General features: G+C 38.2%; 11 protein-coding genes across 11 annotated transcripts; 7 read left to right on the top strand and 4 right to left on the bottom strand.

Annotated features, from left to right (window-relative positions):
• Nucleotides 1-505: 505 nt before the first annotated feature.
• Nucleotides 506-2,932, bottom strand: RSP5 (NEDD4 family E3 ubiquitin-protein ligase; the record flags this gene model as incomplete). Its single annotated transcript, XM_056221973.1, has 1 exon — nt 506-2,932. The coding sequence occupies one exon, from the start codon at nt 2,930-2,932 to the stop codon at nt 506-508; it is 2,427 nt and encodes an 808-aa protein (XP_056081711.1).
• A 1,126-nt stretch (nt 2,933-4,058) lies between these two features.
• DSE1 (Dse1p) lies at nt 4,059-5,777 on the top strand (the record flags this gene model as incomplete). The annotated part of the gene is made up of 1 exon (XM_056221972.1): nt 4,059-5,777. The coding sequence occupies one exon, from the start codon at nt 4,059-4,061 to the stop codon at nt 5,775-5,777; it is 1,719 nt and encodes a 572-aa protein (XP_056081710.1).
• Nucleotides 5,778-6,601: 824 nt separating this feature from the next.
• YCK3 (casein kinase YCK3) lies at nt 6,602-8,179 on the bottom strand (the record flags this gene model as incomplete). The annotated part of the gene is made up of 1 exon (XM_056221971.1): nt 6,602-8,179. The coding sequence occupies one exon, from the start codon at nt 8,177-8,179 to the stop codon at nt 6,602-6,604; it is 1,578 nt and encodes a 525-aa protein (XP_056081709.1).
• Nucleotides 8,180-8,631: 452 nt separating this feature from the next.
• On the top strand, nt 8,632-10,119 carry GLO3 (ADP-ribosylation factor GTPase-activating protein; the record flags this gene model as incomplete). The annotated part of the gene is made up of 1 exon (XM_056221970.1): nt 8,632-10,119. One exon carries the CDS (start codon nt 8,632-8,634, stop codon nt 10,117-10,119), a length of 1,488 nt encoding a protein of 495 aa, XP_056081708.1.
• A 921-nt stretch (nt 10,120-11,040) lies between these two features.
• Nucleotides 11,041-11,775, bottom strand: SCS2 (phosphatidylinositol-binding protein SCS2; the record flags this gene model as incomplete). Its single annotated transcript, XM_056221969.1, has 1 exon — nt 11,041-11,775. One exon carries the CDS (start codon nt 11,773-11,775, stop codon nt 11,041-11,043), a length of 735 nt encoding a protein of 244 aa, XP_056081707.1.
• A 290-nt stretch (nt 11,776-12,065) lies between these two features.
• On the top strand, nt 12,066-13,412 carry AVT6 (aspartate/glutamate transporter; the record flags this gene model as incomplete). The annotated part of the gene is made up of 1 exon (XM_056221968.1): nt 12,066-13,412. One exon carries the CDS (start codon nt 12,066-12,068, stop codon nt 13,410-13,412), a length of 1,347 nt encoding a protein of 448 aa, XP_056081706.1.
• A 455-nt stretch (nt 13,413-13,867) lies between these two features.
• Nucleotides 13,868-14,974, top strand: SHO1 (osmosensor SHO1; the record flags this gene model as incomplete). The annotated part of the gene is made up of 1 exon (XM_056221967.1): nt 13,868-14,974. One exon carries the CDS (start codon nt 13,868-13,870, stop codon nt 14,972-14,974), a length of 1,107 nt encoding a protein of 368 aa, XP_056081705.1.
• A 510-nt stretch (nt 14,975-15,484) lies between these two features.
• On the bottom strand, nt 15,485-16,360 carry RPL23B (60S ribosomal protein uL14; the record flags this gene model as incomplete). The annotated part of the gene is made up of 2 exons (XM_056221966.1): nt 15,485-15,856; nt 16,319-16,360. 2 exons carry the CDS (start codon nt 16,358-16,360, stop codon nt 15,485-15,487), a joined length of 414 nt encoding a protein of 137 aa, XP_056081704.1.
• Nucleotides 16,361-16,931: 571 nt separating this feature from the next.
• On the top strand, nt 16,932-17,741 carry SLX8 (SUMO-targeted ubiquitin ligase complex subunit SLX8; the record flags this gene model as incomplete). The annotated part of the gene is made up of 1 exon (XM_056221965.1): nt 16,932-17,741. One exon carries the CDS (start codon nt 16,932-16,934, stop codon nt 17,739-17,741), a length of 810 nt encoding a protein of 269 aa, XP_056081703.1.
• A 517-nt stretch (nt 17,742-18,258) lies between these two features.
• Nucleotides 18,259-18,831, top strand: SPR6 (Spr6p; the record flags this gene model as incomplete). Its single annotated transcript, XM_056221963.1, has 1 exon — nt 18,259-18,831. One exon carries the CDS (start codon nt 18,259-18,261, stop codon nt 18,829-18,831), a length of 573 nt encoding a protein of 190 aa, XP_056081702.1.
• A 595-nt stretch (nt 18,832-19,426) lies between these two features.
• On the top strand, nt 19,427-22,552 carry BOI2 (Boi2p; the record flags this gene model as incomplete). Its single annotated transcript, XM_056221962.1, has 1 exon — nt 19,427-22,552. The coding sequence occupies one exon, from the start codon at nt 19,427-19,429 to the stop codon at nt 22,550-22,552; it is 3,126 nt and encodes a 1,041-aa protein (XP_056081701.1).
• Nucleotides 22,553-23,093: the final 541 nt, after the last annotated feature.

Raw genomic sequence — 23,093 nt, 5'->3', positions numbered from 1 at the left:
GTAGTAAACTCATTTTGTGTGGGTGTGTTTTGCAAAAGCTGCACTGACTGTGGTTCTGCTCCCGAGCTAATTAGTCGGTATTATAACGCAAGTTGATCTAAAAAAGGGATACTTATTAAAAGCACGTACATTATATGTATATAGAATAAAAAAAAACATTAATAAAAATCTAAAAGAGGATATAAAAATATAAGAGGTGCAAGACAATGAAAGGTTTTGGTATCATACTTAGTTTTGGTAGGAAAACCACATTGTGGCGAGCTTATAAAATATTGCGTAATCATCAAAAAAAAGTGCTTCTCTTTTTCTCCATTTCTTTGTTGTGTGTCTGCTGCGTTGATGTAAATACAACGACAATTAACGATTCTATGAGCAACTCAAATAGAAATATTAAAAAGGTATCCCCTCTTTACTGTTATTAGCCGATAGTAAAAACAAGATAATTGAAACAGAGAAGATGTGGAGAAAATGAAAAATCGTAATGAAAAAAAAGGTGTAGATAAGATCATTCTTGGCCGAAACCTATAGTTTCTTCCACGGCTAGTGTTAACTTCTGTTTCATGCTGTCATAATCAACGTATTGCGGCAAATCAACTCTGTTAAAACATGTGTGGGATTTTGGCAATTGTTGTATTTCACCAGCTTTTTCGATAGTGAATCTTCTTGGGCCATCAGAACCTTGTAAATCTTTGAAACCATTAACAGGTATACGCGAAGTACCAGTCGTGAATTGTAATAAACGGGCTCTTTGTTCGTTGTCCCATTCACTGACACATTTCCAAAACCATTGAATAACTTCATCTGACTCTTGGTAGCCACGATAATCAGTGTGTTTTTTCCAGTCCTCAATATCAATTTCTGCAATACCACCAATCAACAATTCTAATTCTCGTTCGTCAAACACTGTTACTAAGTCTTCAGGGATTAATTCATTGAAACCATCCATGAAAGCCTTGAATTGTTCTTGAACTCTATCAACAATTCTCCATTGAGTATATAATTCGACGTATTCTTTCTTGTTGCCATCAGTAACTTCGATATTTCTCCCATCTGGCTTCAGGTCAACCGTTACGACTTCACCAAACCTTTCATCATCGGCACTAAAGGTGAGATCTAATACGCCGTCTATACTATTTTCAAGCATCCAGTTTAAGGAATTATACACCTCAGCGTCAACACCCTCCATATCTTGCAACACAACTTTCTTACGTAGCATCATCTTGTAAAGTGCGCCAACAAAAAATGCATCCAGAAATCTTCTGTGGAAAACACCGAGACCCACAACTCTACCGATAAACTTGAAATAGTTCAAATGCTCAGGGTTAATACCACTGTTGGGATTTATTTGAATAGTATAGTTATCATACGCGGAATATTCGAACAAACAATAGAATGGATTAAACATCTCATGTGACAATAAAAAGAAGAATTCTCTGGAAACACCACCATAATCTAAACCTTCTTCACCATCAAACTTGATCATTAACCTTTTCTTCAGATCTTCTGGAGTTTGTCTCATGATTTCTTGATAAGCATCCTCAAAAATGTTCTTTCTGCGTACTTTGATATGACATTGTCCCGGTAGTATTCTAAGAGCGGGCTGGGACCTGAAATAAATAACTTTACGTCTAAAATCACGTTTATATTGAGGAACATTTTGGTCCAATGATGATGGTAACCTTGGGTCGTCCCAAGTCGTCGTTTTTGTATTATGGTCAACGAAATATACACGAGCGGTATTGGTCAATCTCATTTCCCATCCAGAAGGTAAGGGACCTAATTGAGATACTGGTTGTTGTTGAATGGTAGTGTTTGTAGGCCCGTAAGTACGTATATATTGCTGTCTTCTTGGATCCACCCAAGTAGTTGTCCTTGTATTATGGTCTACAAAATAAGCTCTTCCTTCTGGAGTGAAACGTTGTTCCCAACCTGAAGGTAATTCACCCAACCCTGATGTAGTGCCACCTGTGGCGGCAAACGCTGCTGCTGCTGCACCGTTAACGGGGGGTATATTAGAACTACCCCCTACTTGAACCGTTACAGAGGAATTATCCGAAGATCCACCAGGTAGAGTTCTCCCTCTATGCTGCCTCCTTTCTAATTCAGTGTTTGCATTCAATTGATTACCACGCTCGGCTTCTGTCTGATCGAGTGTTGGACGCTTCCAAGTAGTAGTTCTTGTGTTATGATCGACGTAATACGTACGACCAAAATTATCGGTTCTTCTTTCCCAACCAGGTGGTAAACGGCCGTACTGGTCTTCAAAAGAAGAGTATTGTCTCGTAGCACTAGATGCAGAATTTGTAGAGCGGTGATTGTTAGTTGCAGTATTAGTTGCGGCAATAGTACCACTTTGTAGGGTTGTTTCTACTGCTTGCGCGGTACCCCTGGGAGGATGAGATGATGAGTGATTACGTGTGGAAGATGATGTATGACCATTGGCTCGAGTAGCGGAACTTGTGCCTGTACTAGAAGATGCAGCATGGCTAGAAGGAGCTTGGGAATGCGCACTTGAAGGCTGCTTCGACAAAACAACAATCAGTCTGCCACTGACGGCCATTCCGTCGTTAGACTTTTTTAAATCACGAGTTATAGTTTCTTCACGAGATCTACCACTCGATGTAGCGGTATCCTCATCCAAATGGCCTAAAACGTCGCCTATACGAACGTTAACGACACCGAGAAAACCTTGATCCTTCTTTTTGAATTTCTTTTGGTCAAATACTTGAATGGTCAAAATAGAGTTTTCATTAATGTCGTCGAATTTAAAAGTCTCGTTCCAGTACGGGTTTAGCGTTTTCTTCGCTGCAGAGGTGGATTTAGTTTGGTAACCATCAATGGTCAAGACAGCAAAAGGATCCGGAGAGCGGAATACGTCCCTCTTGTATAATGACTCTGCAGCCACTAACTTGACAGATATTGATGAAGGCATTTTATTGTGTTTTTTTTCTTGTTTCGTTCCTCTTTGTTAATGGTATCCAAGCTAACGAAGGAAAGGGAATAGGAAAAAAGGGGGAATAATATGCTAATTTATCGAACTAAAAGGCACTAAGAGAAGCTATGACTTGGGAAGGTGAAAGTTGGGTGATTGTATTCGGAAGTTCCAACTAACAGGTACTTACACACAAAAACAAGCAACTATTTCCTGCTGTTTTATTTGCTACGCACTCACTCTTCAAAAGGAGAACTGAACTGAAGAAATCTTGACTCACTTGCAAAATATGCTTCACGAATTATAGTAACAAGTCTTGAATTGTACAAATGAATTGACAACGCTTATTATCTTAAATCGTTCTATTTAACGAGAAAAACTGACTCTTGTAGCTCTAACGAAGAAATGGAAAACAACCTCAAATACAACAAAGTCCTTTTATCAATCAGCAGACGCGATATTCGGATACCCTGAAAATGGTTGAACCTATGTTTTTAAATGGTCGAGATGGAAGGACTCGTACCAGTAGGAAGTATTCCTATTCACCATGAAGATCACTACAATTGGGTCTTTACCAAAAATTTCCGTTAAATTTTTGCTTTTTTCCCCTTTTCCGTTTTATATCATTATATACGTATTATATATATCATCACGCCTTTATCATGTGACCGAAAGGCTGATATGCGCCAGCAATTATTTCAGCTCCTAAATGTAAACAAACCAGCAGTCAGTTATCCAAAACAAATAAACATTGAAAAGTAAACAATATAGAGAATAAAGACATTAACAGCCAAAATTCTGTGGTCTTCCATGAATTCTATTGTGAGTTTCTTGACGTATGATGCAATGCTGGTAGAACGCTGACTTGGCTGGTTTACTTGATGGGCTGGGTTCATGACTGGTTTGTAGTCATGACGACATTAGCTGGATGGGGGGGGGGGGGGGGAGGTTTCACTGGTTTACCCTAAATGATCATGTAAGCCTTGGCAGTATATAAGAAGCCCGGTATTTGCTTTAAAAGCTCTCTTTCTTTCAGTTTCATCTTCCTTGCACGATTTCCTACTTTAACTATTGTTTGGTAAGAAAATTGATTGAAGGTTTGATAGTAAGCAACCGTACTAATACTATGCAAGACACCAAATACTACGAACCAAGTAATATTTTTCGTCAGCCAGCTATTAATATAAAGAAAAGAACAAACAAAAAGAGAATTTTACAATCGATGACAACTTTGTCCACGTATAAGAAAACGTGGCAGAATAGTACTTCAAAAATGAACTCACCGATCTTGCGAAAGACATCAGACAATTTCAATGACTTCTACACCACTAGGAAACTAAAATCAGATTATTGGAGGTTGTATGGGGTCGATGAATCCGAGTTATCTATACCTTCAGATATTTCTCTTTTGGATAACATACTTCTAGTGTCTACTATGAACGACAAGGACAACTTAAAACTTTTCGAGATCTCTACGAAGAAAAAGCTAAAGGAACTACAGACGATAACTGTTCCTGGTAAACCTATTACCTGTATCTGCTTATTGCCAATGGTAGATTTTCCACCACAAATATTTGCCAACTCTCAAATAAATGCTAGTCATAACCAATTAATCTTGACAGGTCATCAAGACGGTATAGTAAATTTAATATCTACTTCAACATATAAGGGGTGTGCCAAAATAATAAAACGATTCAACCATAACAAATTTTTAAAATCTACTGTGTCATCATCAAGTCCCATTCTGGAAATATCACCAAAGACAGCACCAATTTTGAAGGTGTCACCATGGAATAGGACTGGTTTCGTTTCCCTTTTAAACGACTCCCTGTTCATATATGATTTGAAATCGAACCCGGACTCCATAAGAACGCCTATTTTTTTGCAATCATATCCAGGTATTAATTCCTTTTCTGTTAATGAATTTAATGATCCTTTTTTATTGGCTTTAGTTGGCTCACAGTTTGGCCCGAATGGCATCTCACTACTTGATCTGAGGACAAATTTATACATTCCAGATATTTTGAATAAAGGCTCGTCTGAAGAAATTAAAAAAGATAATTTGCAAAGAAAAAACACAAGTTTGGATTGTGTCTGGATAAATAACCATCATGTTGCCCAAGGCTTGAACGATAAGATTCAGATTTGGGATATTCAATCTTGCGATGGTAAACCAGTTTGCGAATTATATGCCAAGAAAGGGTACGTTGAAAGACTGAAATTTAATAAAAAAACAGGTTTATTGTACAGCAGTGATGACCAAGGCTTTGCGATATGCTGGGATTTACAAAATCTACAAAACATGAAATACGGTGAGTTGGTCCATGGATTCAACTCAATCAGCTTAGATGATACACATGAATCACCGTCAACCAGGCAAGTTTTTCAATGTGGTAATATTATTGTAAGTGGTACTGATAATAGGAAAATTTGCTTGAGGAATAATGAGACTGCAGCCAAGGGAATAGGATGTGGTTTTTTATTCCTTGATATGGCTGTTGATGGAAGTTTGGTAACTCTTGACAATTATTGTGAACTGGGATTACATCAAATTTGTCAGGTTCAATTCAACGCCAACACTGGTAAACTAATGATCAATGATACTAGCACGGATGCCATCTCAGATACATCTGTATTATTATCGCCTAATGAAAGTGACCACAGTATAACAGATATTTCTGATGACATGTTCTCAAATTCAGGTAATTGGGATTGCTCTTCGGGAAATACTATTAGTGAAGGTAGAATGAATGGCTACCAAGAGGATGATGTCCTTTCGAAAAGGATGTATTCTGTGAATGATATGCATTTGAGTGGATCCACTATTGATACTACTGTTTTCTAGTATTAAGTATTTTCAATTAGAGATACACAGTATTTTTGCCAGGTAGGAGAAATATTTTTTTATAGTAGATTGTTATTTAGGATACTCTACAATTAATGACAGTTTTTTTAGTCGGAGTGAAACACAATAAAAGAAATTATACCAGTCTATAAGCTCCGTTAGCGCATTTTTCTTGGTATCGCAATGTCTTATCTCTTTTCATTCGCTAATAGAGTTATGCATTTCGTATTTTTCGATTTTTTTTAGTGTATCATTTATACATTTAAAACACAATGTTTGATGGTATGGAATCTGAGATTAAGTTACAATCTGTCATTTTGCATTTTTTTATATTTTTGTCTTTTTGTCCTGTAGAAAAGATAAATAATACTTGAATTGGAAATAAGGAAATAGAAATGAGAAAAAAGCGTCTATCTTGAAACTTACATTTTAAGCATTCTAGAAGTTACAAACACCGCATCATAAGTTACACATTATTTTCGATATTATTAAAAATGCAATACTAGTATTTAAGGATAGATAAAGTATATTGAGAAACATAATGAAGTTTAAAATATGTGGGCAGAGTGATCTTTTGATAAAGGAATATACAGAAGGAGAACGAATAAATGATATTAATAATGTCTCATTTTTCTTCTTTTTCCTATTTATTTGTCCTCTCCTAAGTTCGATTACTTTCGATGATAAATAAAGGGTAGTTAATAGAGAGAAATAAAATAATACAATAATGTAAAGTCGTGAATTGAAAAAAGTGGAAGAAGAAAACAGCTAATCATAATGAAAAAGGAAAAAAAAGGAAAAGGAAAAGAGTAGAAGTTACTTTATCAACAGTAACAAAAACAGCTGCAACAACATTTATAGAGTTTCGAACAAAATGTATCATTTTCATCTTCAGAGTAAGTATTATCCTCCTGTTCGTAATTTCGTTGATTTTGGTAACTAGTATTCTTATTTGCAAGATTGGAGTAATGATTGGATAAGTTGAGTTCATTATTACTTCTTTTAGGGTTAGGTTTGGAACTTGAATATGGTACAAATGGTGAATTTTGGGTATGGTCGATAGAATCATACGTCTGGCTTTGACTTTTCATTGGTCGTTGAAGATTTGAATGTGTTTCAGGAATATATTTACTATTGGGTTCGATTTTTTTCAAAATTTGTTGTTGTTTAGTAAAACTCTGTGGGTTGGAAGAAATTCTGGATTTCGAATTGTCCTTATTGTTATAACTGTTTTGAGCTTGCTGCTTAGGTGTCGGCACCGGTGTTGTATTTCGTGTCTTTGAATTCATATTGGTATTGTTTCTTGTGGTATTACCATTAACTCTTGGATTTGGATTCCCGTAGCCGTGCAAGTTAGCTCTCCTGTTAATCTTAATATTCCAACCTTTACCACCATTCAAATCCATCCAGTCATAGTGACCATCATCCTGTAAATTATTTAACCTCAAAGCATCATCCATTAATGATATTAAGTAGTCATAATCTGGATCTTCCTCAAACTTCAAAGAACGTGCATATTTTAAATATGTTGCGAACTGGTAAGGAATAGCATTATTTAATAAAAGGTCATCAGGATTCAATTTCTGCTTGGTCATACCAATCTTTTCATACTTTAGTTTGTTATTTGGCGCTTTCAAACCTTGCCAGGGCAAGGATCCCCTCAAAAAATAAAAAAAGACATGTCCCAAGGATTCTAAATCATCTCTACGTGACTGCTCTCTTCCAAAATGGGTATTAATTGACATATATCTGGCGGTACCACTCAATGATTTTCGTTCCCGGTAAGGTATATGTTGTTTCGTTCTTGGATCTCTATACTGTTTGGCCATACCGAAGTCAACCATGTAAATTAAGTTAGGATCACTATTAGAAGAAGAAGCACATGATTTGATGACTTTCCCCTCCGGTGAAATTCTTTGATACTGGGAAATCAAAAAGTTATCGGGTTTAATATCACGATAAATTAGATCGTGGTCATGAATTGCTCTAACTCTATCGATCATCTGCTTGGCCACCATACAGGTTGTTTTCACTGAAAACTTTCTGCCACACCATTCAAAGAGATCTTCTAGAGAGGGCCCCAGTAAATCTATAATCAAGATATTGTGCATACCTTCTTGACCAAAATAATAAGCATGCGGAATTCCAACACAGCCGTTCAGTATCCTATAAGCCCTAAACTCGTCTCGTAACTGAGGAGCATCGGAATGTCGCGGTTCGAATTTAATTGCGACAGGTTCGTTCGCCATTATTATACTAGAATCTCTCTTGCTGCCGGTCTGGGCCTGACCAGAATGAAGAATGTTCTCCCCCTCAAAAATAACTCCAAAAGACCCTTCGCCAATCTTGGGGCCTACAGCATAATGAATACCTACGATGTGTTGTGAAGATCGTTGGGACATCTTTCTCTTATTGCCCTCTTGAACTCTTTTCTTCAGAATTAGATACCACTTTTAATTAGTGGATCGTAGCACGTATACCCTTAAGTAGCAGACAATTCTTGCAAAACTAGATTTCCTTCTTTTTAAAAAAACAGCAAATAATACTTGTACTAATATCGTACGAATGCTATCTTCTTACTACTCTCTAAATTGCCTTACTCTTATCCCCATAGATTGTTTAAAATTTTACTCTCAATAATGGTATTATCTATGACACAAAAGGAAAAGTAACATTGTTTTGTCACATCCGACGACAAGATGAATTTTCGAAAAAAAAACAACAGCTATACTACATAAACCAGATCTAGCTGGCTCTGAAGTAGGAGATCAAGTCGATAGTAAAGGGGGGTTAGTCCTTATTTGACCGTTGATCTGTATTTTTTGTAATCGAGGTATTATAAACATTAGCAACAATGAGTAACGATGACGGAGAAACTTTTGCCACGGAGCAAACGACTCAACAAGTTTTTCAGAAGTTAGGTAGTAACATGGAGAACCGAGTTTGTTTTGATTGTGGAAACAAAAACCCCACTTGGACTTCAGTACCATTTGGTGTGATGTTGTGTATCCAATGTTCTGCTGTGCATAGAAATATGGGTGTTCACATCACTTTTGTAAAATCTTCTACATTAGATAAGTGGACAATCAATAATCTAAGAAGATTTAAGTTGGGAGGGAACCATAATGCTCGTGATTTTTTCTTAAAGAACAATGGGAAACAGCTATTGAATACTGCAAATGTTGATGCCAAAGCCAAATACATGAGTCCCGTGGCCAAGAAATATAAGATATACCTTGACAAGAGGGTTAAAAAAGATATGGAGTTATATCCATCAGAATTGGTCTTGAACAGTCAAGATTCCGCAGACTCACCATTGGATACAGATTCTGATACTTCCAGGTCCAATTCCAAAGAAAATAGTGTCGATGATTTCTTTTCCAATTGGCAAAAACCAAACTCGAATTCCAATTCTAGCTCCAAGATCAATGTAAGTACAGGTTCTCAGGCTTCCAACATCAACACCTCAACCAACATTCCTAAGACCACGGCGACTAAGGCAAGAAGCTCCATCTTAACGGCAAGCAGAAAGAAACCGGTATTAAACTCTCAAGATAAAAAGAAACATTCAATTCTATCATCGTCAAGAAAGCCCACTAGATTAACAGCTAAGAAAGTTGATAAGTCACAAGCAGAAGACTTATTTGACCAATTTGAAAAAGATGCTCAACAAGAAAAGGAGGACGAGTTCGCTAATACATCTACCAGCACCAAAGTGAGACAAAACGATTACGACTCCCAATTTATGAACAACAGCAAAGGCAGCAATAATAACAGTATAGATGATATTAATACACAACCCGATGAATTCAGTGATTTTTTGAATGACACTTCCAGCAACTTCGATACAAATAGAAATGTGCAAAATGATACTTTAACACCAAAATTTGCCAAATTGGGATTCGGTATGACCATGAATGATGCCAATGATATAGCTAAAAAACAAAAGGAATCTCAAAAAATAGCCCAGGGACCGAAATATACGGGAAGAATTGCAGAAAGATACGGTACTCAAAAGGCTATATCATCCGATCAGCTTTTCGGTCGCGGTTCGTTTGATGAAGCGGCAAATAGGGAGGCACATGACAAGTTAAAAACTTTCGACAATGCTACATCAATTTCCTCCTCATCATATTTTGGAGAAGATAAAGAAGTAGACGAATTTGGTAACCCTATCAATGGTAGTGAAAACGGGATGGGGAACTTCGATGGTCGCAACTCAAACAGTGGTTTCATTGATTTTAATGCTACTGCGGATGATGAACTACAAATGTTGCGAGACGTTGTGGAGCAAGGTGCTGAAAAACTTGGTAGTTATTTAAGAGATTACTTAAGAAAATGAGTTAGGGAATGTTCTTACACTGAGTATATATTTTTTTTCCATTGTTATTTAGTATCATTTTAATTTTGTAATGAATATCTTTATGATACATAGAAACGGTTATACATGCATCGTACATGCTTTTAATCTTGTCCACTGTTCCTTCTTATCTTGACTAGAAGGTTCTTAGAATTGAGAGTTTTGTGATAGTATGAAGTGGTTCAAAATGGAAATGCAGTAAATTTCTTGGCATTATATGCACCGTTCTCTATCGGATAAGTCAAGTTAGTTTGGAAGGACTCGCTTATATTCGCTTCATCACTGGTATAATAAAAATATAGGAATGTGTCCTTAAGAGTCATTTAGTAACGCATATCTTGTTGTGGTTCTGATATTTTTCGCCTCTTTTCTCTGCTGTCTTGATCCTGATAGTACCAGCGTGCTGGGTCCATGTTGATATTGGTTGTTTATATACAAGTCCTTTTTTGCTCTGAGATTTGTAAGAAGAGAAGCCGACAATATATAACTATATTTCCGTCTCTATATAAACCGATTTGAACCCTACCTTTCGCAGGATATTCGTTAATTAACATCCAAAAGCCTTCCCCTTGATTTGTTCAACACCTGCATTGCTGTGAATAATAATGAATCAGTGTTGGCCCAAGATAGGGCCTGCTACCCTAAGAAAGCCGAAAATGAATATACGAAATAAATTAAAGGTAGATAATAATATATTTGCCAACTATTCTTTTGCCCAAAAAATAATTGCATATAAAAGAGTTAAAAAGTATGATCTTCCTGTCTCCTTGTGGAGGTTGGGAACGGAAAGCATAAAAAAGTTTGTAGAATACTTGGCAAAATAAAGACAAAAGGGAAAAGGGCAAAACGCACATACACATACATATATATTTTAGAATACAGCTATATCCTCTGTCTTCCCCATTATCTGTAGAACCAACCTAAAACCAAGATAAGGAGCGCAACCAATATGAATATACCCATGCTGGACGATTCATTTTCTGCAGGCAGATTAGCGGCTTCCTTTATTTGGTTTTTTGGTGCTGAAGTGCTGTTAGAAGCTTGCTTTTCACTTTCATGGGAAACGGTTTCTTGAATGACAGGTGGGACCTCTTCTTTCTTTATTTGGACAGGAGGTTCAGTTTCCGGTTCAGCAGGAACTTCACTTTCATTTACCACAGGAGGAACTCCCTCTGGCTCACTGTCTTGGACTGATTTAACAGTTTCTTTGTTATCCTCCTGTATATTCTGGTTCTGTGGTGCACTTACATCTGGACTTATCAAGTATTTGACTTTTATCTTTTTGGAGATAGCCTGTTGCTTAAACTCGGCCTCCAAGTCAGACCAGACATCTGCAACTGCCTTGCCATTGAGGTCATAAGGAGAAGGCAACGTGATAACTAGGAATTTGTCACGGCACTTAAAGTCTGCGGCAGGCTCTTCAGTCAAACCTAAAAAGATGACCTGAACCTGAACTGTTTCGCCAGGGGCAACGACTGCGGCGTTTGGTCTTACGCAGTAAAACTTTGGAGCTGTGGTCTTGACTTTAAATGCAATGGTCTGGTCTGAATTGTTGGAAATACTTGCATATTCCGTTGATTGCTCCGTCAATGGAGACTTATAAACCAACACGTCAGGGGAAATTTCAACAGCAGACATACTTGAGTTCGCGGAGATTGGAGAATACCCTTCTACTACTCTACTAACACAGAATGTGCGCCAAACCACACCACACAATAAACAATGCACTTTGCTACTTAAATTGAGTCTATTCACCTTGCGAAAACAACAAGCGAAAAAAAAAAGCGAGGGCAAAGAGTAAGATCACCACACACGTTTTGGGGATCGTAATGCTTATCTGTATATCTACTGTAACTATAAGGAGTAACAGATGATTAAAAGTGAGGCAGCGTTTGCAAATCAAACCAACAGAAAGAAGTGTAAATCATATGGTAGCTAGTATTAAATCAGGTGTGTTAACACTTTTACACACGGCGTGCGGTGCGGGCATCCTAGCTATGCCGTATGCTTTCAAGCCATTTGGATTAGTCCCCGGAATGATCATGATAGTGATATGTGGAGCGTGTGCTATGCAAAGTCTGTTCATACAGGCCCGTGTGGCCAAGTATGTACCACAAGGAAGAGCCTCCTTCAGTACTTTGACACGATTGATCAATCCTAGTTTAAGCATTGTGTTTGACCTGGCGATCGCAGTTAAGTGCTTCGGTGTAGGTGTCTCTTATATGATTGTAGTTGGGGACTTAATGCCCCAAATCATGTCAGTGTGGACAAATAATGCGTGGCTGTTGAGCAGAAACGTGCAAATTTCATTGATCATGCTTTTTTTTGTAACTCCGTTGTGTTTTCTGAAGAAGTTGAATTCCTTGAGGTACGCTTCTATGATAGCTATCTCTTCTGTAGCATACTTATGTGCTTTAGTGTTGGTGCACTACATTGCACCCTCAGAGGATATTCTACGGTTGAGGGGCCAGATCTCCTACTTCTTCCCACCACAATCTCACGATTTGAACGTGCTGAACACTCTACCTATTTTCGTTTTTGCCTATACATGTCATCACAACATGTTCTCGATAATCAACGAGCAGAGGTCAAGCCGATTCGAGCATATAATGAAAATTCCGTTGATAGCCGTATCTTTGGCGCTCATCTTGTATATCGCAATCGGATGTACTGGATATCTGACATTCGGTGACAACATAATTGGGAACATAATCATGCTATACCCGCAGACTGTCTCGAGTACTGTTGGCAGAATAGCCATCGTGTTGCTGGTGATGCTGGCCTTCCCACTACAATGTCATCCTGCAAGAGCTTCTATCCACCAGATTCTGCAACACCTTGAGAGGGAAAATATTACTACAAGCACTACATCTGTGTCAGGACCCACTTTTGCTAACGAAAACTCGCCGTTGATGGGGGACAGGGGCCTTGACATCAACGAGGTTATTGAGGAAGAATCAATCTATCAACCAAAGGAAACTTCTTTAAAAGGCAAGAGCTTTGTTTTCATAACGTGTGGCATCTTACTTGCATCATATCTCGTCGCTATATCAGTGTCCTCTTTGGCCCGCGTGCTAGCCATTGTGGGTGCCACAGGCTCCACTTCTATTTCTTTTATTCTGCCCGGGCTCTTCGGTTACAAACTAATAGGTACAGAGCACAATACTGTCATACCGTTCACCACAAGGCTTTTCAAGTATACGGGCCTTGCATTATTTATCTGGGGGCTAGTAATTATGATTACTTGTCTCACTGCTGCTTTGAAGCTCAACTAAACCAGGCAAGATTACATTTATTAGTTTTTGCTATGTTCTGTTCTTCCCCATCTCATACGTAAATAGACCCTTGAACCTACATACCCGTTTCACAAGCTATTATTAACCTAACACCTGCGTTAATTCGCAAATTCTTAATCGCGTTTTACATTCTCAACGCGTTTCTTATATTTACACAACCAACAAACTCTCGGAGTCGGGCTTTTGCTCTACATATCATAAAAATTTCAGCGATTGCTGGAATATGCAAAGAACATTGAAGCACCAATAAAACATTGAGCCTCCTTTTCTTTGAGGTATCACTGTCCAGCATTTCAGATTACTTTGTATTACAAATTTGATAAAGGGAACAGGCTTTTTATTTTCTTTAACCAGATTAATAGTTTGAGAATAACATTAGATATTGTAGATCAACGCCTTTTTTTCGTAAGCACAGAAAATTACGTTTATGAAGCATGTCGTTGTCATCCAAGATAAGACCCACCCCTCGCAAAACTCCACGTATGGCCACCGATCATTCCTTTAAAGTGAAAAACTTCTACGCTGATCCTTTCGCTATATCGTCGATTTCTCTAGCAATCGTGTCATGGGTCATCGCCATTGGGGGCTCCATCTCATCTGCATCCACCAATGAATCTTTCCCACGTTTTACTTGGTGGGGGATAGTATACCAATTTCTAATTATATGTTCCCTGATGCTATTTTATTGCTTTGATTTGGTTGATCATTACAGAATCTTCATTACCACATCTATTGCCGTGGCATTTGTGTATAATACGAACAGTGCGACTAACTTAGTATATGCGGACGGTCCCAAAAAGGCAGCTGCCTCAGCCGGTGTCATTTTACTTTCTATCATAAACCTAATCTGGATTCTGTACTATGGCGGCGATAATGCTTCGCCAACCAACAGATGGATTGATTCGTTTTCCATCAAAGGTGTCAGACCTTCAGCATTAGAGAATTCTCTTCATAGGGCTCGTCGTAGAGGTAATAGGAATACGACGCCTTACCAAAATAATGTATATAATGATCCTGTGCGAGATTCAGGCTACGCCACACAATTTGACGGATATCCACAGCAGCAACCTTCACACTCGCATTATGTATCATCTACAGCGCTGGCAGGTTTTGAGAATACCCAGCCGAATACATCTGATGCCGTGAATCTTCATTTAAACACTTTACAACATCACATTAATAGTGCCAGCAACGCTAAAGACCCCGGCAATAATGCGAACAATCAAACTACGAACACTAATATCGGTAACACGTTTGATACAGATTTCTCTAATGGAAACACGGAAACTACAATGGGAGATACTTTGGGTCTGTATAGCGATATTGGTGATGACAATTTCATTTACAAGGCCAAAGCGTTATATCCATACGATGCAGATGACGAGGACGCTTACGAAATTTCATTTGAACAGAATGAAATTCTACAGGTCTCGGACATCGAAGGTAGGTGGTGGAAGGCAAGGAGAGCAAACGGTGAAACAGGTATTATTCCAAGTAATTATGTTCAATTAATTGACGGTCCAGAAGAAATACATCATTGATGATTACTAGTCTCATAGTATTATAAATTCCTACGTCCCAGGAATAAAAACCAAGAATAAGAAACACATTTATGACGAACTATCTAAAATGGGCATGACTTTCTATTAATGATGTTTCAAAGAATCTTGTTTTGTAATTATAAGAAGAATTTTTTTACGTATTATGTACATTTTACCTGCCCTGAAAAGATCTAGAGCATCCAATAATCACGTCAACTCCAACCAAATTTTTTGTTATTTACGTGACATAGGAACAATAAGGGTACAAAGAAATCAACGAATGTTTTTTTTTTGTTAGCTGAGGATCTCTTGCTCGGAGGAACTGTTATCGGTTATAGAGAAAGTACTCTTATGGTTACTCGAAACAATAACAAAAACACAGCCTTCACTGCAACACTCTTCGAGTACAATGTCCTATATCACTTTCATGTCAACGACTCGAATTGGATTGTTTATATTAATATTTTAAAAGGTTACATAATGATTTAAAAGAATTTTTGGAAATTTTATTTAAACAACAACACCAGAGTTGGAAGCAACTCTTGGCCATAAGTCAGCACATTCCTTACCGACTGGACCAGTGATGGCAGAACCCTTCATTTCACCCTTTGGATTGGCGATGACACCAGCATTGTCTTCAAAGTACAAGAAGACACCGTCTCTTCTTCTCCAAGACTTAGCTTGACGGACGACAATAGCTGGCATAACCTTCTTTCTCAATTCTGGCTTACCCTTCTTAACAGTGGCCATAACCATGTCACCCAAAGAAGCAGCTGGCAATCTGTTCAATCTAGAACCAGAACCTTTGACTGCGATGATGTACAAGTTTCTGGCACCACTGTTGTCAGCACAGTTCATGATGGCACCAACTGGTAAACCTAACTGTTAAAAATAAAACACAAGGGACACAAAAGAGTGACCTCACAATTAATCTGTTAGTAAATTAATCCTTTTCTGACGAGGACGAGACCATAAAAGGGTATATATTTCTTTAGACATGAATGTTCTTATAATTAGACGTTTGGGGGCACCTATGCATCTTACCTAAAGTGCTTATGCCATAATTCATATTAACATCTTCTCTCTCATCTGTTAAAAAACTGTTCGATGCTTTGGAGGTCTAAATAAATATGTTTTCTGGATACATGCAAGGCAAAGCCGCTAGATATAATCTCCGCACGTCCAATGCCCACCCACTATAGTCATGTATTGATTATCGCACTCCTGAAAATTAAATAACTTGATCATGACATTCTGCCTCAGAAAAATATACGTCACATTTACTTGTTGGATATATCTCGTGTAATTTCAATGGGCGTATCCATTGTTGGGATTTTAACATACAGAAATTCTGAATTTTGTACCTTGAGCACCGTTACCTGACATTTTTGCTGTATTATTATCGTGATTTCTCGGTAAACTATAGAATAAGGTAATATCTCACTTACTCAATATCTAAATTCTATATATTTCTTGATTATAACTCTCACCAACCGAAAAGAAACTCTGATTTCGCTCCAGTAGGTCACAAGGACAGCGAGCCTGGCCGGCTCCGTATTTGGTCTAGCTTTCCTGCCCAAAGAAAAGATTACTAGCAAATCCATCCCTTCCGAGCTCAAGAGATCCTAGCAAAGAAGAGAAGAATAAGCGGAGGAGAGCTTCTCCCTGCTCAAAATTGGAAGCGGCGCATTTGATGAGAAAAACAGTCATGTGAAAAAAAAATAAGACAAGGTATGGGTGAATAATAAATGTACGGATGTGTACTTAAAACAAGGAAACTACTTCCAACGCCTATGTTGTAGGAAATTCCAGAAGAGAAGAGAAAATATGTCAAGTATTGAAGTATCAGAAAAGACTAGGTACAGCGTGCTTAATTTCACTTTACCGTACTTTTTTTACTGCCTAACCAAGATAAAATCTAATTAAACAATAAACAAGTGAATTAGCAAAACTTTGTATGATACGAAGGTCTGACAACCAACGTCCAAAGGATGAAACCCCACGAAATAAGAGGGCGAGAATAGAATCAGTTGAGCGTAGCAATGAAGAGGGGGAAAATAGCATACCAGGAACACAAAATATCTTAGTTGAAGACCCTCACGGCAGCCCAGAAGCAACAGTTGAAATTGTTGGAGAAAGAGCCCTTGATAATGCTTCTGAGGACGATGACTTGTCCCTTTTCAGAGCACTTGAAGAAGGCTCAGGTAATGGCCATAATACCACCAGCAGTGATAGCAGGAATATTGATAGAGGTATATCTCATAATAGTGATATGGAAACTAATGGTAGTGCTACTGTCTTGACAAATTATCATGAAGAACCGCATACAGTTGAAGTCCTTTCACAAACTGCAAACAGCTCGAGTGTTTCCACCGTACCTGAAGCAGTACCATCATTAGCAAAGGCTGAAACAAATAACAAGGAACAAGCTGTTGATTTGACTGAAGATGCTATAGACTTAGATGCCGAAGAACAACAAGTGTTGGTAATTTCGGATGATGATTTCCAGGAGGAAGCGAAAGAAGATTCTAAGGAGTATGGCGCGGCCAAGGACTATCGTTGCCCCATTTGTTTCGAGCCTCCAGAGACTGCTCTCATGACCTTATGTGGCCATGTTTTTTGTTGTTCATGCCTGTTCCAAATGGTTAATAGCTCCAGAACTTGTAGACAATTCGGTCATTGCGCCCTTTGTAGAAGTAAAGTATACTTGAAAGACGTAAGGCTAATCATACTAAGGAAAAAGCAAGTTAAGAAAAAACCAATTTAAGAAAAGGCAAAAGGCCACCTGTAAATATAGAGTATTCTCTTTTTTCACATGTGTTGCATATATATACTCCCAGGAGAAGGAGGCTTATGGAACAATTGTATACCCACAAGTAGATACGAGTTCCCTATTAAAAGTGTCCTAATTTCTTACAGTTGCTACTGAATTATTAATAGTTTTTCTGTTGAAGGAAAAGTAGTCCGAAAAATCTGAACCACCTACACAAAAAAGAGCTAGGAATGAAAGAAGTAGTATAAAGGAAAAAGAAGCTTTACTTTACCGTATCAATTTGTTGTCCGCGGAGGAATAGTTAGCTTTCCATTTTGTTGCTCTATAGTGGGCACATAAACTAAGAGAGGGAGAAAAGGGAATCAGGAACATAACCAGAATAACGACTATTACATAAAAAAGAAAGAAACTGAAGGTTACTGGACACAATATAACTAAAATTCAGGAACTTGATTTTTTATTCCTACTGCTAGTTTTTCATATTGGATTGTATTTTGTTCCAAGCTTGCTTATGGCTGTTTCATACATATGGCAATCGTATTTTCCCTCCGATTTACGTTGGATTTACCCTCTACGTTCTAGTAGCAGTTTACAAAATGCGAAGTCCTCTTTCGCAACGGAAATGCTATTTAAAGGAAAGGAAAATGACATCCAAGATGCATGCAACAACAGAATGATTAAACTGTTGCTGCAAGGCACAGATTCAAAGAGACAGCATGCTTACTTGCAGGAAATCAGTTCAAGTAGAAAAAAGAAAACTCACATCAAAAAATTTCTGAAAAAGCAGAAGAAATCAAGGAAACCGATCACACTGGAGCATGGCTGCTTGTCAGGTCCCGTAACCTTGCGCTTTGGAAGCTTTGCGGGAATCAGAGATTTGAGAGGTACAAGATGCCCACTCCACGGCATAAAACATGGCTTTCACCCAAAACCAGGAGAAAGATGTGCATGCCAACAAGCTACTCTCTTTCCAAGTCCTCTGACCCGGTTCAGTTATGAACAGTCAATTGCGATCGACTGGTCTGGATCCTCTACACAGCTCTATGACAGTATAGCTGATGAGTTTTCATCCTTATATTTTTGAGAATTAGAGGAACACTCCTATAAATAAAGTTTATAAGAGAAATATATAAGAAGTCATGTTTTACTGTGTATAGCTATTCATTGGGAGATCACTTGCAAGCAGTAAGTAGATACTTATTAAGTGCGGTACTTTAATCACGTGGTGCCTCTTCTCATCGCTCGCCCCAGATCAGTGCGGTGTGAGCGAAGAAGGAGGCTTCAGTTACGTTTTAAAAAAAACATATCACAGCCGCTATTCAGAATGCAAAGATTGATGAGGATAAATCCATCAAACAAGGAAGAGAGGCTTGCCTATTCATAGTTTTATATTAAGACAAAATAGAAATACTTAAATTTACATCCTTTTACCCTCTACAATTTCTTTTTCCTTTCAAGCGATAAATAACTTCCGACAAAACCTTTACAATATCATAAAGACAACCGAGAGTATTTTTTCAAAGAGAGCTTCTTCTACTTGTGTAACTCATATCTGTTAAGGCTTTTTAGAATCGTTGGAACAACGTATAAGTACTTTTGCGGCTTTGATTTCTCTTTCTAGCCACATATATTTATTAGATTTATACCTACTTCAGGCAACAAACTTTAAACGTATAAAAATGAGGAGTGGAAGAGGAATACCCACATTATCACAGCTCAATACTGCTATCAATCAGGACAAAGATGTGTCTGATACTTTATCACCGGATTACGACAGCAAAGGAAGCTCAAGTGGGTGCGAAGGTGGCAACTTTCCTATGTATATCGCCATTAATGAGTATTTTAAGCGAATGGAAGATGAACTAGACATGAAGCCCGGTGACAAGATCAAAGTAATAACTGATGATGAAGAATATAAAGATGGTTGGTATTTTGGTCGTAACCTAAGAACTAATGAAGAGGGTTTATATCCAGTAGTCTTCACTCAGAAGATAACGGTGGAAAAGGCTCCGACTTTGATGAGAGCTAAGTCTACGAAGAGGGTTTATAGTCCCTTGACAAATGAGGATCCTCTTATTTCTAGCACTTTCATAAATGAGAACGATTCAAACAGTGAACTGCCCACTCCGCAACCATTGGAAACTGCAGCCTCTATTTCAAGAAACACCAATGGCAAGCTCGAAAGAAACCTATCTTTAAAAAATACAATGTGTGACATAGACAATGCATTACGTGAGTTGAAAGATGATCACATGAGGCCAGCGGACCGTTCTGTTGATTCGAGTAGGGGTGAAGAACATAGTATAACCCACGAAACAATTTTATCATCGACCGATGAGCTGGACGTTGTAGAGTCGAACAGTAAACCAACAATCAGTGCTTCCACGGGGCTGATGAATGGCAATTTGGAAAAACAAACAACTTTGATTAACGGCATTGATACTACAAAACTGAACCCTGTAGAAGCGGAGCTCTGGTCGCCTGAAGAAATAACTGCTTATTTTATTATGGAAGGATACGATGTCCAATCTGCTTCCAGGTTCCAAAAACACAAAATATCGGGCAAAATCTTATTAGAGTTGGAACTAGTTCATTTGAAAGAGCTAGATATAAACTCTTTTGGTACAAGATTTGAAATTTTCAAAGAAATCGAAAATATTAAAGAAGCAATTAGAACTAATGGCCGTTCTTTGAGTGGAGGTAGTAAACCCAACAACGCTGGCATTTATAACCAATTAATGCCTCCCGCAAACGTTGACCAGAGGGCTTCTTATAGGGGCCATGTTAGAGACACTTCGCAGTCATTAGAGGACCTTCCATCACAACAAACCTTTCCTCCTACTCCCATTAATAACAGAAACTCTTCAGCATCGAAGCACCGGCCAAAATCTCTAGTTTTCGATTCACAAGAATCAAATGCTGGTGCCACTCCAGAAGTCCAAATTCCCCAAGTAGTAGAAGAAATGGCTGGGAATGAACATTTGTTTGTTTCTCCCAGAAGGGCACCAAAACCACCTTCTTATCCTAGCCCTGCCCAACCTCCAAAATCACCACTATTAAGTAATACAAGGACTTCCCCTTCTACTACTCAACCATACTCATGGCAATCACCTTCATCATCTTACTCGGGCTCTAGAAAGACATCTTATCTTGATCAATGTTCCTCGTCAAAATCCAATAACAATTCCTGTTTACCAGTTTCCAAAAATAATCAAATGAGTGGGAAGGCGTTATCACCTATTCCATCCCCTACCCGTATGTCCGTTACAGATGTTGCGAATGATGATAAAGACAGGAAGCCAACATTGAATAATAGAAATTCCGTAATTTACTGTGGGCATGCTCCTGAATTTTCTTTGAACAGAAAATCCTCTTATTCCAGTGATGAGGAAGAGCACTTTCAAGAAACAGTAAATACATTTGAAAGACCCACTTCCAGTATATATGCAGATGGGTCCACTATTGCATCAATGACTAATGGCGAGTCAACACGTGATGAGGAGAGGAAGAAACCAACGAGACACTCTTCCTTATTGTCTTCTAAATCAAAAAGTGATTCCAGGAAAAACTCGTCTTTAAAGAGAAATAGTAGTGCATCGCGAACGAGTTCATTTAGAAAAAGTTCCTTTATGTTAAGTCCATTTAGGCAACAATTCACTGATAATGCAGTCCGCTCTTCACCAAGCCCTGAAGAAAATGCTATAACTTCAACGCCATCGGCAAAAAACAGCTCATCACCAACCAATAAGAAATCCTCCAAGAACAGCAAGTCAAAAAGAAGATCAGTTAGCGCAAAGGAAGCTGATATTTTCACGGAAACTGTGAAAGACGATACAAACAAGAGGTCTATGAGCGAAGCTGTCAAGGGTGAAACTGTCAAGGGAAAAAGTTTACGTCAAATGACCACTAGACCTATAGCAAAGAAAAAACAAACTTCTGCATTTATAGAAGGATTAAGAAGCGTGAGTGTCAAAGAAGCAATGAAGGATGCTGACTTTTCTGGCTGGATGAGTAAGAAAGGAAGCGGTGCTATGAGCACTTGGAAGACCAGATTTTTCACACTGCATGGTACCAGATTATCCTATTTTAGTTCCACTACGGACACAAGAGAAAGAGGGCTTATCGACATCACCGCTCATCGTGTCGTACCCGCTAAAGAAGATGACAAATTGGTTTCATTATATGCGGCAAGTACAGGTAAGGGCCGTTATTGTTTCAAACTATTACCCCCACAACCAGGTTCAAAGAAAGGCTTGACATTTACACAACCGCGTACTCATTATTTTGCAGTAGAAAGTAAAGAAGAAATGAGAGGTTGGATGGCTGCATTAATCAAAACCACCATTGATATCGACACATCAGTGCCAATCATCAGTTCTTATACTACGCCGACGGTTTCCTTGAGCAAGGCACAAGAAATGCTAGCAGAAGCAAGAGAGGAGACTATGTTAAGGGAACAGGAAATGCTGGAAAATGAGGAAGACGAAGATCAGTTTTTATGGGATCAACAGCAACAGCAACAGCAACTTAATAATAGTCAAGGTCAAACAGGTCGTATAATATCAGCGTCAACGCAACGAACTTCCGACGAAGATAATACTATATCCACTCCCAATTTGTCTTCCACCACGAATACGACCATTGGCTCAAACGGATTTTCTAGTCCATTCTTATTGGCTTCGGGTATGTTATCACCTGGAGTGGCCCGTAACAACAGCATACGTGGAGTAGATAAGAAGGGCAAATCCATAACGGAAGAGGACTACTTCGGGGACGGTTCAAAGCACAAGACTGACAAAACATAACCAAAAGCTACTGAGAAAAGAGATTTCGATAATTGTCTGCATGCATAAACTATCATAGCTACTATTTTTTCTTAGACTGAAAAAGGGGATATTTGAGAAAGAAGAAAAAGCTACCGAAGATGGTACGCTCTATATTTATTCTATATAGTTTTACTTTCTTCCCAACCAGGAATTGTAACCATATATGAATTAATAAATAAAGCGAAACCAAAGATAACTATTAAACCCTTTAGTAATTGCTCTTTCAGGGCTCTTGGAATCCAGAACCCTTTATAGATGTGCCTGATTAGTTAGAATTATATACACGAGAAAGGAAAAAATGTATTTCTTTTTTTTTTTTTTTGGGTTTACTTTTTTTTCCACTTTAAGATTTACATTCTACAGCACCTCCTCTGGTTGTTGGGATAGAAACCGCAACGTATCATTTTTATATTTGCATAGTAGTACACCTACGCTATTTCTTCATTGGGATTATTTCTCTCTGTTTGGTTTCCTTGCATCAGGTGAAAGAACATTAATATAAAGACTGAACCGAAGGGGG

This window comes from Saccharomyces mikatae (genome assembly GCF_947241705.1).
Source record: "Saccharomyces mikatae IFO 1815 strain IFO1815 genome assembly, chromosome: 5".
Lineage (NCBI taxonomy): Eukaryota > Fungi > Ascomycota > Saccharomycetes > Saccharomycetales > Saccharomycetaceae > Saccharomyces > Saccharomyces mikatae.
The sequence above is the reverse complement of the archived record's forward strand: the minus strand, read 5'-3'. Positions and strand labels throughout refer to the sequence as shown.